The 17,321-nt window shown below is 47.2% G+C and overlaps 1 protein-coding gene across 1 annotated transcript in view; it reads left to right on the forward strand.

The window, feature by feature from the left end:
- The first annotated feature begins 4,065 nt into the window (after window positions 1-4,065).
- Window positions 4,066-17,321, forward strand: part of NT5E (5'-nucleotidase ecto) — a 48,366-nt gene continuing 35,110 nt past the window's right edge. The window contains exon 1 of the mRNA XM_047760532.1: window positions 4,066-4,505. Coding sequence (XP_047616488.1) covers window positions 4,167-4,505 — 339 coding nt within the window. The 5' untranslated portion in view covers window positions 4,066-4,166. The remainder of the gene's footprint in view (window positions 4,506-17,321) is intronic.

Here is a 17,321-nt window from a genome sequence, read left to right on the forward strand (position 1 = left end):
TTTACAGCCACAAGCACAGCATACGGAGGTTCTCAGGCTAGGTAGGGGTCCAATCAGAGCTGCAGCTGCCGGCCCACACCACAGCCACAGCAATGCAGGATCTGAGCCACATCTGCCACCTATGCTACAGCCTGCAGCAACGCCAGATCCTTAACCCACTGAGTGAGGCCAGGGATCGAACCTGCACCCTCATGGACACTATGTCAAGCTCTTAACCCACTGAGCCACAACAGGAACTCCTAAAATTAACTTTTTGTTGAAAAAAAAAAAAAAAAAAACTACCAGTCCCTCTACTTTTTGGCCAAATGGGCAAACCATGCAAAACATGAATTTCAGGGGAAGGGATTGCGTATGGCTCCAGGCTCTGTGGCTCCCAATCTGGCTTTTCCTGGACAAATGATTTACACTCTCCCTGCTGGTTAATTTTATGTGTCCACTTGACTGGGCCACAGGATGCCCATTTAACTGAGTAAACAGTATTTCTCAGTGTGTCAATGAGGATTTTTCCTGAGGAGATTAGCATTTGAATAGGTGGACTGAGGAAAGCAGGTGGACCCCCCTCCATCCAATCCACAGGGGGGCCTGAGTAGAAGAAACAGAGAAGATGGTTAAAGTCCCTCTCTGCCTGACTGCTGAGCTGGGCCATCCATCTTCCATCCTCTGTTCTCCTGGTTCTCAGGCATCACACCCAGACAGGAATCTACAGCACTGGCTCTCCAGCTCTCAGGCTTCCGGGCTGCATCGCCAGCTTTCCTGGGTCTCCAGCTTGCAAATGGCAGATCATGGGACTTAGCCATAATCCCATGAGATAATACCTTATGATAAATAAATAAATATCCATCCTTTTGGTGCTGGGAAAACAGGCTATCCACATGCAAAAGAATGAATCCGCACCCTTATCTTACACCATACACAAAAATTAACTCAAAATAGAGCAAAGACCTAAACCTAAAAATTAAAACCATAAAACTTCTAGAAAGAAAATACGGGGGGAAAAGCTTCAGGACATCAGATTAGTCAATGATTTCTTGGATATGACACAAACAACAAAGAAAAATCAGATTTCATCAAAATATAAAAATTTGTGCATTAAAGGACACCATCATCAAAGTAAAAAGACAACCCACAGAATGGGAGAAAATATTCACAAATCATGTATCTGACAAGGGATTAATACCCTGAATATATAAAGACTGCTACAACTCAATGACAAAACCACCTAGTAATTCTATTAAAACACAGGCAAAGGACTTGAATAGACATTTCTCCAAGTAAGATGCACAAATGACCAATAAGCACATAAGAAGATGCTCAGCATCATTTATCATGAAGGAGATGGGAGTTTCCATCATGGCACAGCGGAAACGAATCTGACTGGGAATCATGAGGTTGCGGCTTTGATCCCTGAACTCACTCAGTGGGTTAAGGATCTGGTGTTGCTGTGGCTGCGGTGCAGGCCAGCAGCTGTAGTTCCAATTTGACCCCTAGCCTGGGAACCTCCAAATGCCGAGAATGCGGCCCTAAAAAGCAAAAAGAAAAAAAAAGTCATTAAGGAAATGCAAATCCAACCACGATGAGATACTACTTCAAATCCCTTAGGATGGCTATTATCAAAAACAGAAAATAAGTCTTGGTAAGCATAAAGAGAAATTCGAGCCCTTGTGCATTGCTGATGGCAATGCAAAATGGTGCAGCCATTATAGAAGAAAGTATACAGTTCCTCAAAAAATTAACCATAGAACAACATATGATCCAGCAACTCCACTTTTAGGTATACACCCAAAAGAAGTGAAGGCAGAGACTCAAACAGGTATTTGTACACTTCATTCATAACAGCATTATTCCCAATAGCCAAAAGGTGGAAACATCCCGTGCCCATCAATGGATGAATGGATAAACAAAATGTGACCTACACATACAATGGAGTATTATTCAGCCTTAAAAAGAAAGTTCTGATACATTCTACAACATGTTTGAACCTTGACATTATACTCAGTGAAATAAGTCACAAAAGGACAAAGTGTTTGATTCCACTTGCATGAGCTAGAGTACTCAAATTCATAGACACAGAGGGTAGAATGGTCGTTGCCAAGGGCTGAGAGAAGAGAGGGATGGAAAGTTATTATTTTATGGATATGGAGTTTTGGTTTGGGAAAACAAAAAAGTTCTGGAGAGGGATGGTGGTGATGGTTGTGAGACACCAAGTAGCTGGGCCCCTGGGCTGAGAACAGCTGGGACCGGTTAGGATGAGCAAATTAGGCCTGGCTTCTCTTTGACACCTCAAGGAGAAAGTTAATAGCAGGAGCTGAGCTCAGCTGGAGTGAAAAGATAACTACCTCAATCACTCCTGGGGTCAAGGAGGCCTCCCCAGTTACACACGTGCAGAAAGACTCCTAGGGGGTCAAAAGTGGGAGGGGCAGGGCATAATAAGTCCTGAATCTGTCCCAACACCCTTTGCTCTGGAATCCATCTTGACCAAAAGATGCCCATGCATATCAGGGAGGGCCTTGGGTCCATTGAGGGCTGAGAAATAAAACAAGATAATTGGCCAAAGAAAAACAAAGACCTGGAAGAACTGTCCTATATAAGTGATTTAAATCACCTATGGCTCAATCCTCATTGAGGAGGAAGCCCACACCCACACTCCTCTTTTGGGTGTGTATTACTGTTTTGCTTCCATCTTAAATAAAAACTACTTCTCTGTGTGCTCTCCCACGTTTTGCACTGTATCTAAAATAACAAACTTTATACTTGTTTTCAGTCTTTGCCTCCTTGAAACATTCTTGCTTTCAACAGGGGGCAAGAATCAGGGCAATTCTAACCTCTAGCTTGTCTAATGGCTAGGATTCCTGGATTTCACCCAGGCTGCCCAGATTCAATTCCTGAGCAGAGAAGATCTCGCTTCAAGCCATCATTCACTGCTGTCTCTCTGAGATCAGCTGCACAACAATGTGAATGTACTTGATGCCACTCAACTGTACACTTAAAATAGTTAAAATGATAAATTATATCATGTATATTTAGCCCCCCCCCCAAGCTTTAAAAAAAATAAAACAGGACTCGCCTGATGCATTTTGGAAAAGTGTAAAGACTACATACTCTGTTCTGTAAAACATAAACAAGGAGACTCCTAGTAGGAGCTCCAAACTAATTCCCATCTCCTTCCCTTCTCAATTAGATTAACAACTGCACTTAGGAATCAATCCGTTAAACAGAGGCAAATTCTGCAGCAAGATTAAATTCGGCTATAATTATGGTTTATTGCATGCATCCCTACTGTTATTGCCTTCCTTGCCAAAAGCTGTGCGTTTAATACACACACACACACACCATTCTTAAAATATTAAAACCTCAAAAATAAGAGGAAAAAAATGCCCAGAAAAGCAACCGAAGGCACCCGCACTGGTTTCACTCCGCACTGTCCATTTTAGCTATCCACGCACTGCTGCTGTTCTATCGCTATGGTTATATTCATCCATAAATGTGGGACTGGATTCGAAAGACTTGCAGCTTCTGAGATTCTACATCTAAACAACGCGGACTTGGTGTGTTCTTAAACTGGAAAGCGAACAGTCTCATCTGGCGGTCCGTCTTTCGCTCCGCAAAGCACAAAGCTCACACCTCTCCCTCGTTTCGCTACTCTCCCCTTCTACGTCCTCGTTCTTCCCTCTTTCATTCTTTCAAGTGATGAGCTCGCGCCACCACCAGCCCACACAAGCAGCGCATCACCCCTCAGAAAAATTAAGAGGCGAGGGTCAGCAAAGACCTGGAAGCGGGGTGGACCCTCCAATTCCTCCCTCGCACCCCGGGAAGAGCAGCCCACCCTCAGTGGAACCCCGGCTCCCGGGTCGGGCCGGGACTGTGGCCCGTGTCCGCCCCCCGCCGGGAACAACCTCCCCACTGTTCCCGCCCAGAGCGAGTGCCAGCCGCGAGCCGCGCCCGGACTGCCCCGCGGGCCAGGGTCGGATCGGGTGACCGCGCGGGCGTGCGCCTGGCCTTGGGGCCTGCCTCCGGGAGGCAGGAGAGCCCGCCCCGGCCCCGCCCCGCCCGCCCGCCAGCCCGCCAGCCGGCCGGGGCGCCTAACTCCCGCGCCCGCCGCGCTCGCCGCCACCCGCCCGGCTCGCCCGCACTCACCCACGCTCGCGTCCTCTCCACCAGCGGCAGCCATGTGCCCCCGAGCCGCACGCGCCCCGGCCCTGCGGCTCCTAACGCTGGGCGCTCTGCTGTGGCCCGCCGCCGGCGCCTGGGAGCTCACCATCCTGCACACCAACGACGTGCACAGCCGCCTGGAGCAGACGAGCGCCGATTCGAGCAAGTGCGTCAACGCGAGCCTCTGCGTGGGCGGCGTGGCGCGACTCTCTACCAAGGTGCGCCAGATCCGCCGGGCGGAACCCCACGTGCTGCTGCTCGACGCCGGCGACCAGTACCAGGGCACCATCTGGTTCACCGTGTATAAGGGCGCCGAGGTGGCGCACTTCATGAACGCCCTGGGTTACGATGCCATGGTAAGACGCCGAGCCTGGGAGGCTCCGGAGTCCCCGGGGAGGAGCCCTGGACCGGGAGGGAGGCCTCCGGGGCACGGGTGGCGAGCCTGGACTCGAGACGCAGAGCGATGTGGGTAGAAAGCGAGACTCTGGTCAGCGTGCCAGGTGGACAGGGATATAGAAGTCCCCTGGATGATACGTCCTAAGTGGATTGATATCGTGGGACCCCCACCATGAGATGGGGCACTTCGAGGAGCCAGACCCTTCATAAGGAGCCTGCTTATGAAGGGTTTCAGCCGGGGTGCATGGTACCCCAATTTTCCAAAGCCTAGGACCAAGATAGACCCATCACAAACCTCTCATTTACTGCTTGGTCTTTCGAAGAATGCTTTAACGAGATTTAATTAGAAGGGAAACAACTCAGGGTCAAAAAGGTTGAGTACATTATTTAGGTCACCAGCTCAAGGAGAGGGAGACAGGATAAGAATGAACTCCAGATCCCTTTGACCTCGGAGCTTAAGCATAGTTAAGCTCGCAGCCTTGGGGAGAATCCAGGCTGGGCGCCTTCTGTGTGCTATGGACTTTCTCTGTGCCTCAGTTCCTGCCTCTATAAAACAGGAGTAATAATATCTATTTCAGAGGCTTGCCTGGCACATTGTATGACCTCTTTAAATGTTAGTTCTCACTATTACCGACACTACTGTATAGATTTACAAACAGAAAGAAAGCAACTTCCAGAGAGGACCAAAATGCTGGAAACACTGGATTTCAAAGCACTTCAATAAAACCAGTTTCCAGGGTTTTTTTTTAGAGAGTCCAACTTAAGAGAGGAGAGGCTCTTAAAACTTGTGCCAAAGTTTAAGTCCTTGTTCCCCAGTGCTCTGTTAAAGGCGATGCCTTATTTGTTGGACTAGATTCTAGAAAAGGAGCAGAGAGGAGTTACACAGGAATAAATAAGTATGATCTCTTAAATCAAGCCACCACCCAAGTTCAACCCTGTATAAAATCCTAGAGTAAAAAAATTTTGTGGAGAAACTTGGGCAAGAACTCCTAGGAGCTTTAGAAGAGGAAGGACAGAGGAAGGGTCCAGGGAAATCTGTGAATTCCAAGCTGGGACACAGAGGGCACACTTTGTATCAGAAAAGCGCAGAGGTTAGCAAAGCACAGTGCTGTAATTTTTCCCCTGGAAACTTGGAGAGAAGAGGACAGAAAAAGATGATAAGAGGGTAGAGTTGTTTAGTGGAGGTACTTTTCCAAGAATGCTCATTGTAGAGAGATGAGGTGGGCAGAGAGCACCTCTCCCTTCTGATTGTTGGTGTCAAGGTTATCAGGGATGCTCAAAGCAGCAGCAGTTCAAAGGGACCCCTGAACCCCAGGAGTTTATCTGGGGGCCTCATCAGCATCTGGAATCCACAGAGGAATTGTGGGTCTCAAGAATTCTGTGTGTGGCCTCTGAGCATTCTTATCTCCACAGCTCCACCTGCCTGATGCTTTGTCCTCAGTAATGACAGATTAAATACATGTATAATAGAATGCATAAATACATGTATAATAGAATAGACTAGTGAATGTCTCCATTTCTTCCCAGAAGATTAGATTTTGTATTTAAACCGCAACTTTGTCAACCCTTCTTTTTGTGACACTCTTTTCTCCACACTTTTGGTGGGGGAAAAATGAATAATTCCTCGTTTTCCCTAATAAAAATAATGTTTTCCTCTTTAATCAAATAAGGCTCAGTGTTAACCATCACATCAAGTGTGTATGACCGGACTCTGGGTAAGGCTGAAGCATTCGGCTGCAAGTTACAGCCCGTCGCCACAGGGACTGTTTATAATACTTTTTATTGGATGGAATGACTTTCTTTTAAATTTCACCTAAAATAGTTGGACTGGGGCCTGAGGCAAAATGGGAAAGTTATATAATGTTGGCAGGGGGTAAGGAGCGGGAGGAGAGCCAACAGTGAAGCCGATGGCCAGGTTCCTGATAACATCTCATGAGACTTACTCTGTGCACTTCTGGGCTTTGGCAAACATGATTTGACCTGCATAAAATCCTAGTTCTTGTGATGCTTTCGCGTGGGATAAAGCTCTTGTTTTTATGAAACATGGGATAAAGCTTTACATTCTTGTTTTACAGAGGTTTTTCACTGTCATTTTGCTGATACTGCTGTCAGGGAATTTTATTGCTGTTCTGCCGTCCACGTTTCCCCCACCCCACCCACCTGCTGCCATATATGAACTCTCAGGAAGCTGGAGATTTAGAGCAGGTTGAAAACAGTTGTGGAAGGGTGTCTCCAGTTCTGTGGAAACTGGACCTGTTTAGCAGAGCTGTATTTAAGAACCTGCAGCTATGGAAGGTAAAGAGGAAGCTTCTAGAATCTAGCTTAACCCCAGGAATTCCTCAGACCTGCTAGGCCTTCGTGTCCCGAGGAGGGCTTCTGGAGCCCCAGAGTGAGCCTGGAGACCCCCTGGACCCACCTGTAGGCAGAAAACTCTAGAGGGAGGATGGGAGAAGCCTAGTTGGTATAGTACGTTGGCGGAGGGAGACAGATAGCTTGGTGGGTTGGTCGTTCTGTCCCAACTATAAAACATGAGGGATCACCCCCACCCAGCTGTGTAGCCATTCATGAGGTAATAAAGGTAAAAATCCCAGCATCCTGCTGGCTCAGTGTAAATACTCAGCACAGGTTGGTTCCATGGGCTCTGCCAAAATAAAACGTGAGGAAGGGAGGTTTGGGTTTTCAGTTTTCACTTTATGTGATTCTGACAACCCCGCACAATCTACCACCCTCCTCCGCTTCCTCCACCTTCTTTTCTCAGTCCCATTGCCTGAAGTGTTCTTAGTGTTTATTCAATGAGTGGACTTAGGAAGTCCCCCAAAGTAAAGGATCAAAGAGATTCATCTCCAGAGGTGGGACTGACACCATCGGGGTGGGCTGCAGGGAAGGCAGCTTCAGTAGAAAAGGCCCTGCTTCTAGGGTCCTGGCCCCTAAGCCCACTTTCTGTTCAAAGGATGGCAGCCTTAGCCTGAGCAAATTGCTTTCAGATGCCTGAACCAGCAGCTTGGGTGGGACCATGATCCCTGCCTTTAACTCACCCAGGGCCAGTAGATACCCTTTTGTCCACAGACCTTACTTCCCATCTTACCTGTAGACAACCTTTCTAATGTGTTGAGAACGTCCCATGTCCTACAGTATAACTCATGCCATTGTTGCTAATGGGTTGACGTTCATACTTTGTATAGTTCTATGTGCACTTGCAGAACCTTTATTATTATTTAGGTGCTTGTACTTTTGAATTAGGTAACTGGTCCTGTTACTCAGCTCATTCTGTTTTTTACTTTTGCCCTAAACTGGTTGCTTTTACCATTGGTCAGTGTCACTCTGTGTCTACCATGCACATACATGGAGACCTCTACGTGTTTTACCATCTGCTTCCCTGTGAGTGATGAGCTCGGAGATCGCACACGTCTCACTGCAGTTCTACAAACAGGCTGCCCCAGATGGCCCACTGTAGGGACGTGTACACTTACTCTAAGGAATGTCAGATTGCTTTTCTGGAGCCCTCTACTCAACCCATCCACCTCCAGGTGGATGTGACCCTCGCTTTGCAGCATTCTCCAGCTTTCCAGGAGGTGTAAAATGACATCTCATTTTTTGATCTTCTCTTTTTCTAATAGAAATTTGATATGAATTTGATATGTTTGTAAACTTTCGAAGTTTTCTCTTCCTTAATTGTATGTTCACATCCCTCGCTCTTTGTTTAAAATTAGGTCTCCTCTAGTTTTCTTGATTTTCAGGAGTTCTAAGTATTGACCTGTAATCAATTTTAGACATTGCAGATAGCTTCTATTTTGTCTGTTAATTTTGTCCATAGTATTTTTTCAATGAACAGAAATCCTTCACTTGGTATAATCAAATTAATTTTTGTTTTTTGCCTTGTGGTTTGTGCTTTTGAAAATTTACATGAGGGCTTGTCATCCTCAGTCCTTGTCATCAGGACTCAGAAATGGATACTGTTCTTTCTTCCTTTTGCAAGGTAATGAATCTATAAATCTAGGAATATGCCATTCAGCTCTCTTGGTCACCAGGTACTCATCTGTAAAATCTGAGGTTCTTCATATCTCCAAAGCAATGGCATCCTAAGAAATACTTTGATTCCATTTCGGTTCAGTGAAGGGGCAGGATTGAATGAGGTGCAGAGGCAGGAATCTGCAAGATGGACCAGCCTGGACCAGAGCTAGGCAGCAGGAATCAGGGAGATGGGATTGTGGACGGCTTACAGGCCACCCTGAAAAGTGTGGGTGCTCCTCTATTGTCATAGGGAACCACTGGAGGCTTCTGAGTAGAGGGCAGTTGTGGTTAATAAAAAAAAAAAGAAAGAAAGAAAAGAAAAGAAATATTTTGTCTTTGTCTGCAGTTCCTGGCATATAGAGCCCCAAACTATTGGAATCTCTGAGAGACGCGTATCTTTTGTATGCTAATGAGATGACTGATGGCTGGGGAGCCCTAGGCAGCTTCAGAATCAGGGCTGGTGGCTAGAAAGACCAAGCCATGATTAGAGGGTAGGAACTTTCTACCTCCAGGGGGCAGGGGAGGGGCCCAGGGGTTGAGCTAATCTCCAATGGCTGGTGATTTAATTAATCGTTTCTGTGTGATGAAACCTCCATAAAAACCTCTAAGGATGGGGTTCAGAGAGCTTCTGGGTTGGTGAACACACTGAAGTGCTGGGAGGGTGGTGTGCCCAGAGAAGGGCGTGGAAGCACTTTGCACCCCCCTCCCCCCACACACACACACTTTGGCCCATGTATGTCTTCCATTTGGCTGTTCCAGAATTGTATCATTATAGTACAGCGGTAACAGTAACCAAAGCACTTCCTTGAGTGCTGTGAGTTGTTCTAGCAAATTATCTGACCTGTGGAGGGTCTCGTGAGAACCCCTGCTTTATAGCTGGTAGGTCAGAAGTGCGGGTGACCCAAGAATTGCAGCTGGCATCTGAAATGGGTGCAGGCTTGCGGCTCTGAGCCCCTGCTGCTCACCCCAGGTAGACAGAGGCGGAATGGAATGCAGTTATTGGGCACCCAGTTGGTAACAGCAGAGAATTGGTTGATGGAGAAGATACCTCTCAGCGACAGAGGGAGATTGTAGCTTGGGAAGATGAGCAGAAATGGATGGGAGGGCAAAGCCACCAGAGAAGAGGATGGGAGAAGAGAGAGGCGGGACGGCAGTCTAGGCTTGAGATGATGGGGCCTGTATATAACAGGGTAAAGGGCAGAAAGCCAAACTCTGACGGCAGGAGTTTGCATCAAAGTAAGGGTTTATTGCGGGGCGTCAAGCAAGGCAGTGGGAGATGAGCCTCAGATCCACTCCAGCTTCGTCTTCAAGTTGGGAATGTTGTTAAAGGGGGAAGAACGAAGAGGCTGGGCTTCATCATCATCACGTGACATTTCTTAATCACAGTTTCAGGAGTCAGGATGTCTCCAGTTTTCCATTCTCTGGCCAAGTGGTCCATGGCTCAGGGGTCTGTTAGGAGAACAAGCTGAGTTTGTAGGTTAATGATGATCGCTCCTACAGCCGCCTCTGACTCTGGTTGATTACTGTTCAGTTAGCACGTGGTTGAGGACAGAGAGGACAAGACAGAGAATAAAGTTTTGAGTAGAGATTAATCGTAAACTTGGTCAGGGAACTCAGTTTCAGGGGGACTCTGTTTCAGAACTGTGATGACAGGGAAAGACAGGCTGAATCTATGAGACCAGTTTCGGTAGGCAAGCACCTGGCACAGGGCTTAAGGGTGAGCTCAAGGTGACTGTCGGGGATCAGGTCCCCTCTCAGCCACTTAAAATCTGTGGACCATGAGCAGATTCTTGAATCTTGTGTAATGTGGGTACAGTGGCAATCTTCTCCCCACCCCACCCCCTGCCCCCGCTGTGGGTGGTTGTAGGGTGGAAAGGAGATGATAATGCAGGTAAAAGTGCTTTGCACGGTGCTGGCCACAGTCAGGGTCAGTAAGCACTGGCCGTGCTCACCTTCTGAGCAGGGGTGGCTCAGGAGAGGGTATTATCAAAAGATGACTAAGAGGGTTCAAGCCAGGGACACAGAGAGAGTCAGCAGTGTTTGACACAGCACCTCAGGCGTGCAGACTCTTCTACCTAAGTTTACCCACCCACCCCTGACAGCTGAAGCCTACTATTTCCAGCACAGAAATGCCATCTAAAGGCTTTTCCTGGACTTACTGGACATGATTGTACCCTGTGGGTTTGTGGCAGACAGGAGCAGTGGAAAGAGATTTGGACAGGCTCTCAAGGCACGCAGGTTTTACTTCTTGGCTTTTCCAGCTCAGCTGTATGAGCTCAGGCAGCGGAATCCTCATCTGTAAGACATTGGAGAAGGTGGTCTGTCCATGTGGCTTCTCAGGTCCTCGGCTTCTGCTTAGCCCTCTGTCTTGCTTCTCATCTGCCAACATAGCTTGGTTTGTCCCGGGACTTAATTTTACACATAAGTCTAAGTTTGCCTAACAGCTCCTCTTTCTCCTTCATAGTTCCTTTCGTGGCAGCTCTTTCCTTATAGGGAGATGGCTTCCTGGGTCTTCTTCCAGGAACCTCCAGTGGGTCAGTGCTTCCAGACAAGGAGGCTCCCAGGGTTTTGAATGGGGAGTTACTCTCTTAGTAACTCTAATAATATAAATAGCAATAGAAAACAGTGGCCAAACAGGAGGATGAAGAGCCTAGTTTCACGCCTGTTGTCTGTGAGGTGCATGTATTCGCTCAGCCCACCAATCTTTTTTTTTTTTTTTTTGGCCTTTTTGCCATTTTCTTGGGTCACTCCCATGGCCTATGGAAGTTCCCAGGCTAGGGGTCAAAATCGGAGCTGTAGTCACAGGCCTACGCCAGAGCCACAGCAACACGGGATCTGAGCCAAGTCTGCAACCTACACCACAGCTCACGGCAACGCTGGATCTTTAACCCACTGAGCAAGGGCAGGCAACCTCAAGGTTCCTAGTCGGATTCATTAACCACTGAGCCACGACGGGAACTCCATCAGCCCACCAATCTTGACTGGGCACGAGCCTGTGCCCAGCTCTGTGCTCAGTGCTTTGGACATGACCAAGACCTGCCAGGATGAAATTATTCTTCAGTAGATGGGACCGTGACCTTTTGAGCCCTTTTTAACCACATCTAGAGGCGGGGTAAGACCTATGCAGGGGGTCAGGGGGAGAAGTGAAGTAAAGTAAAAATGACTGAAATTCTAACATCTGTGCTAAGGGATTCTCCAGCTAAAGATCTGGTCTGCAGAAGACAATGGCCAGGTACCGTGTGTGCCAAATTGACAGTGGGCAGTTTCCCCTCTCCCTAAGCAAAGAGAAGTGCTTAAAAAGTCTCTCATATCCAGGAAACTTTTTTTTTAATTTTTAAAAGTTGTATTGAAGTATAGTTGATTTACAAGGTTGTGACAATTTCTACTGCACAACCAAGCAATTCAGTTATACATGTACACACATCCATTCTCTTTCAGATTCTTTTCCCACATGGATTATCACAGAATATTGGGTAGAGTTCTCTGTGCTATACTGCAGGTCCCTGTTGGCCTATCATTCCATATACCTCAGTGTGCATATGCCAATCCCAAGCCCCCAGTCCATCCCTTCCCCCACCATCACCTGTCCCCTTTCGTATTCATAAGTTTTTCAAAGTCCGTGAGTCTTTCTCTTCTCCAAAAAGGTTCATTTTTATCCTTTTTTTTAGATTTCACATATAAGTGATACCATATGATGTTTATCTTTCACTGTCTTGATTAATTCACTTAGTATGATAGTTTCTAGGTCCATCCATGTTGCCACAAATAGCATTATTTCATTCTTTTTTAGGGCTTTATCCATTCCTCTGTTGATGGACCCTTAGGTTGCTTCCATGTCCTCACTATTGTGAATAGTGCTGCAGTGAATATTGGGGTGGATATAGCTTTTCAAATTATGGTTTTCTCCAGATAGATGCCCAGGGGTGGGATTGCTGGATCATGGTAGTTCTATTTTTAGTTTTCTGAGGAACCTCCATGCTGTTTTCCATAGTGGTTGCACCAATTAACATTTCCACCAAGGGTGTAAGATGGTTCCCAGAAACTTTTAATCACATTATCTTTAATAAAAAGCAGTGATGTTCCGGGAAGACAGATCAGCAGTGCTGGTTTGGGAAGCTTGAAAGTGATACCTGATGGCAGTGGTATTTTTTTTTTATCAAAGTATAGTTGATTCACAATGTTGTGCCAATTTCTGCTATACAGCAAAGTAACCTGCTCATATATATATATATATATATATTCTTTTTTTAATATTATTTTCCACTGCGGTCTATCCCAGGAGATTAGATATATATAGCTCCTTGTGCTATGCAGTTGGACCTTATTTTCCTGCTCCCTGTCTGTCCCACTACCCCCCACCTCGGCAACCACAGGTCTATTCTCTGTGTCTGTGAGTCTGTTTCTCTTCTGTATGTAGGTTCATTTGTACCATATTTTAGATTCCATATATAAGTGATCTCATACGATATTGTCTTTCTCTTTCTGACTTACTTCACTTAGTATGAGAATCTCTAGTTGCATCCATGCTGCTACAAACAGCATTATTCATTATTTATGGTTGAGTAGTATTCCATTGTATATGTGATATGTAGCCAGTGGTATTTATTTTTAAGCAAAGAAAGTTGGTAGTCACTTCTAGAGCTCAGACTTTGGAAGTTGTACGTGTCTGGTGGGTTGTGGGTCCTCGGACCTCAGTGTTGAAAGCAGTTCCCACCCCATCCTGTGGCTAAGGTCCTGGACCTCTGCTTCCTCTCTTTCAGGCTGGATTCCACATCAGGGCTAAGCTGGGTAAGACCAGCCTCAGGTATGGAGGGAAAGAAGCAGAGACAACTTCTTAGCTCATTTTGTCCTAGCATCTGTGATTTCTTAACTGGAAATGGGAAAGAACTAAACAAATTACACAGCAGATAGGCAGCTTTCCATACTTCACTCACAAATACGTCTGGATGGTGTGTAAACCCCTTCCCTGTCTGTGTTCTTCAACTATGTAAGAGAACCTGAAAATCCTCTTGACACTTCTTTTCCCTCACCGGAATAATTGGTCCTATGTAGAATCCAAGCATTAGCTACGGTCTTCTACCTCCTCAGAGATAGAGATAAACCTTCCTGGGACCCAGTTAGTTGAGCAGATAATTCTAAATGTAACATCGATATGGGTATTTTGCATGTAGAGAGCTTATATGGCAAATGTGAAATGCTGTCTGTTCAGTTCTTGGTCATTCATTCATTCAACAAACACTGAGGTACAGGTGAGCTGGGTTGAGCCTGGGGATCTTTTCTGCCATTCAATCAGATGCCAAAATACACCTGCCAGAGCCTAAGACTGAGGTTGTGGAGCACAACCCAACATCACAAGTGGCCTCAATGCCAGACATGTACCGACCAAACCAAACCTAACTTGTAATCCTCCCCTATTACAGTTGTTGCTGCTTCCTGGAGTGATTGGCATCTGAGCCCCATTGTGTCATAGACCAGGTTCCTCCCCTCAAATTATAGCATGTCCTGCAGCCTCCAATCCTTTGTGGCATGAGCTAGTGTCTAAATGACTAAATTCTTGTGTTCCACGTTTCTGATATATGACTTTTTGACGTTGCTTTCTGTGGATTAAAACAGAAATTCTTTTCTTCCGTATCATGCATGCCACACTGCTCTTACTTCTTCCTTTGTTTTTCTTCTACTTGGGTCTAAGCCTCCCATCTTCACTTGGGACAGGTTTGACTGTCTCAGCTGTCACGTCTTCATCCCCTCATTTGTTAATACAGCTGATGTCCTTTGCCTGGACATTCCTCTGTTGATGGACACTTAGGTTGCTTTCATGTCTTGGCTATTGTGAATAGTGCTGCAGTGAACATTGGGGTGGATGTACCTGCCCAGGGGATACATCCAAGCTCACACCTGGATCCCCGACCATCCTTAACTGGCAGGGTGTGCCTGCATCTTTGCCACACACGTCCCTCTCTGTGATTCCCACTTGCTGCATGGATGCATGAGCTCATGTCCCACTCTCTCCCTGGCTGCCCCACCCTTCCTGAGGACAAAGACCAGGGCCTTGGCACTTGGCACTCTAGACCCCTGGAAGAAACTAGTGGGTTGCTGAATGACGCTCATCCCTTCCAGGTGCTTGCATTAGTGGCAGCTTGGCAGAGTAGCTAAGTCCCAGATGCTAAAGCCTCACTTTGTTCAAATCCCAGCTCTGCCACCTGCTAGTTATGGAAGCCCCAGGCCTTGATTTCCCCATCTGTGTAAAGGACAGATAATAGCACCTGCCTCATAGCGTTGTAAGGACTGAACAAGTTAATATGTGACCAGAGCTTGGCCATGTAGCATGAAAGTCTTAACTAATATTTCTTTTTATCAAGTTTTTTGTCTTTTAAATTTTTTCTCTTTCTTCAGAGCTCCCGTCATGGCACAGCGGAAATGAATCTGACTAGGAATCAGGAGGTTGCAGGTTCGATCCCTGGCCTCACTCAGTGGGTTAAGGACCTGGCATTGCCATGAGCTGTGGTGTAGGTCACAGACGCAGCTCGGATCTGGCGTTGCCGTGGCTGTCGTGTAGGCCAGCAGCTACAGCTTCGATTGGACCCCTGGCCTGGGAATCTCCATATGCCACGGGTGTGGCCCTCAAAAGACAAAAGACAAAAATTAATTAATTTTCTCTCTTTTTTAAAATTCCCTTATGTCAGCTTCACTGGTCATTTTCACAGTCCTTTGTGACAAAGCCGAGGCTATGAAATATCTCCTTTCTAATTCAGATACTGTATAGTTATCCTTTGACAGACCAAAGAGTTGGTCTCCTTAGCAGATTTCCAATAGAAAGAAACCTCAGAAAGTCCCATTTTCTCACTAAGTACCGTCATGAAATCTATATAATGTTCAGGTGTATACACCCAAGACCAGAAGAGTTCAGAACACTTTTTTAAAAAATTTGTTTTATTCACAAACAAGTGCAAATAAGATATTAATAGCAATACTAATTACAACACAGGCAATGGAATAAGAAAACCAGGCCATGAGTTGTGATGCATTTGGCTAAGCTTACTGGCAGGTTCACCTGCTTCCTTTGACGTCTCTTGTTTTACAGCTAAAGTATTGCTTAACTACTGTTTACAGGTGTGTGTTTCTATCTTGCCTTCTCTGAAAAGTTTTAATAGCTCACATGCCAAATCATAGAGTGAAATGGAGCCATTTGAAAGGAGCAGATGCGAGTTCCTGTTGTGGCACAGTGGAAACGAATCCAACTAGTATCCATAAGGATGTGGGTTCGATCCCTGGCCTCGCTCAGTGGGTCAGGAATCCAGCATTGCTGTGAGCTGTGGCGTAGGTCGCAGATGCAGCTCCCCACATGCGGATCTGGTATTGCTATGGCTGTGACCTAGGCCAGCGGCTATAGCTCCCATTTGACCCCTCTCCTGGGAACATCCATATGCCGCAGGTGCTGCCCTAAAAAGCAAAAAAAGAGAGAGAGAGAGAGAAAGGAGCAGGTGGAGTGGGTGGTGTTATTATTCATTCAATAAACCTCTGCTGGGCACTGGTGCCAGGTGCTCGCTGGTGTCACTGAGGACACTGGGAAGATCATCACCGTTCATGCCTCAAAGAGAAAGACACATCAAGAGCGGCAGCAAGTATGACAGTTGCAGCAGGAGGGCTGTTGGCAATGGAGGCGCCACGGAAGTCACACCTGAGCTGTATCTAAGGCAGCTCATTGCATGTGGGTGGTTTCGTGTTCCTGGAACCGAGGGCCCCTGGTCTGGCAGGAAAAGTGAAGTGGATGAGGGAGGGGCTCTGGCAGGCAGCGTGGGGCAGGGGGGTCAGGACTGGGATTTCAGCAGGAAGTGGGAGGCCTTTGCAGAGACACAGCAGGGCCAGGAGCAGTGGGTCAGGTGTTTGGGGAAGTGCATTCCAGTGGCCCGTGGTGAGTGGACAGGAGCCGTGTGCACCTCATGACCCAGAGATCGGCTAGAAGACTCTGGAAAGGTCAGGGTGAGAAAGCGATGAGGCAGAGTGGGGCAGAGGGAGCGTGCGGAGGTGGGGACCCCAGGAGGGGATAGTGCAGAAGCAACAGGATGAGGCTGGTTGGCCATGAGTGGAGGCCCGAGGGGGAGGCAAGGGCTGGCCGAGTACAGCACTGCTTTTCTGGGTGTTTCTCTGGGGTTGAGACTCTTTCCCAACACCTGGTACCACGTGCTCCTTCCAGGTGTCTCATTCCCTGGGTTACTGAGCCCTGGTGTCCTTCTGCTGGTGGTCGATGGCCGGGGACTCCCTGGCCAACAGCTGGAGGGAGCGGGGAGGGTGGAGGAGAGGGCCGTGAGGACCAGCTCATTCCCAGGCAACTGCACCTAGCATCTCCTGCAACAGGCAGGAGGCCCAGGTCTCTGCCCATTGGTCCCCTCCCGAGCAGGCCCATTTTCAGTAACGGTAACCCCCTTGCCTGGGATCAAGGCGCGCAGGCCTGAAATGGAAGGATGGGTGGTCATTTCAAACTTGTAAAAAACCCCTAAATTTTCTGATGACACTTGGAATGAAACTCTGCTGTAGGTAGAGGCAAACCAGCCAAGGTTGCTGCGTGAGGCGCTGGGCCAGCGTGACCGCCTCACAGCTTGATTTATTTGGGGAAACCTAGAAGGTTCTTGACCTGTGAGGCTCTTTCATCTCTCGGGACTTTTGCTGCACGCTTGCTTTTGGTGGCCCCATTTCCTGCTGAAATTATCACTCTGTGACTGCTGTGTCCACCCATCAGAGGCTTTCAGAACAGATCTCTTTATCAG

This window comes from Phacochoerus africanus, chromosome 2, assembly GCF_016906955.1.
Source record: "Phacochoerus africanus isolate WHEZ1 chromosome 2, ROS_Pafr_v1, whole genome shotgun sequence".
In the NCBI taxonomy this organism is placed as follows: Eukaryota; Metazoa; Chordata; class Mammalia; order Artiodactyla; family Suidae; genus Phacochoerus; species Phacochoerus africanus.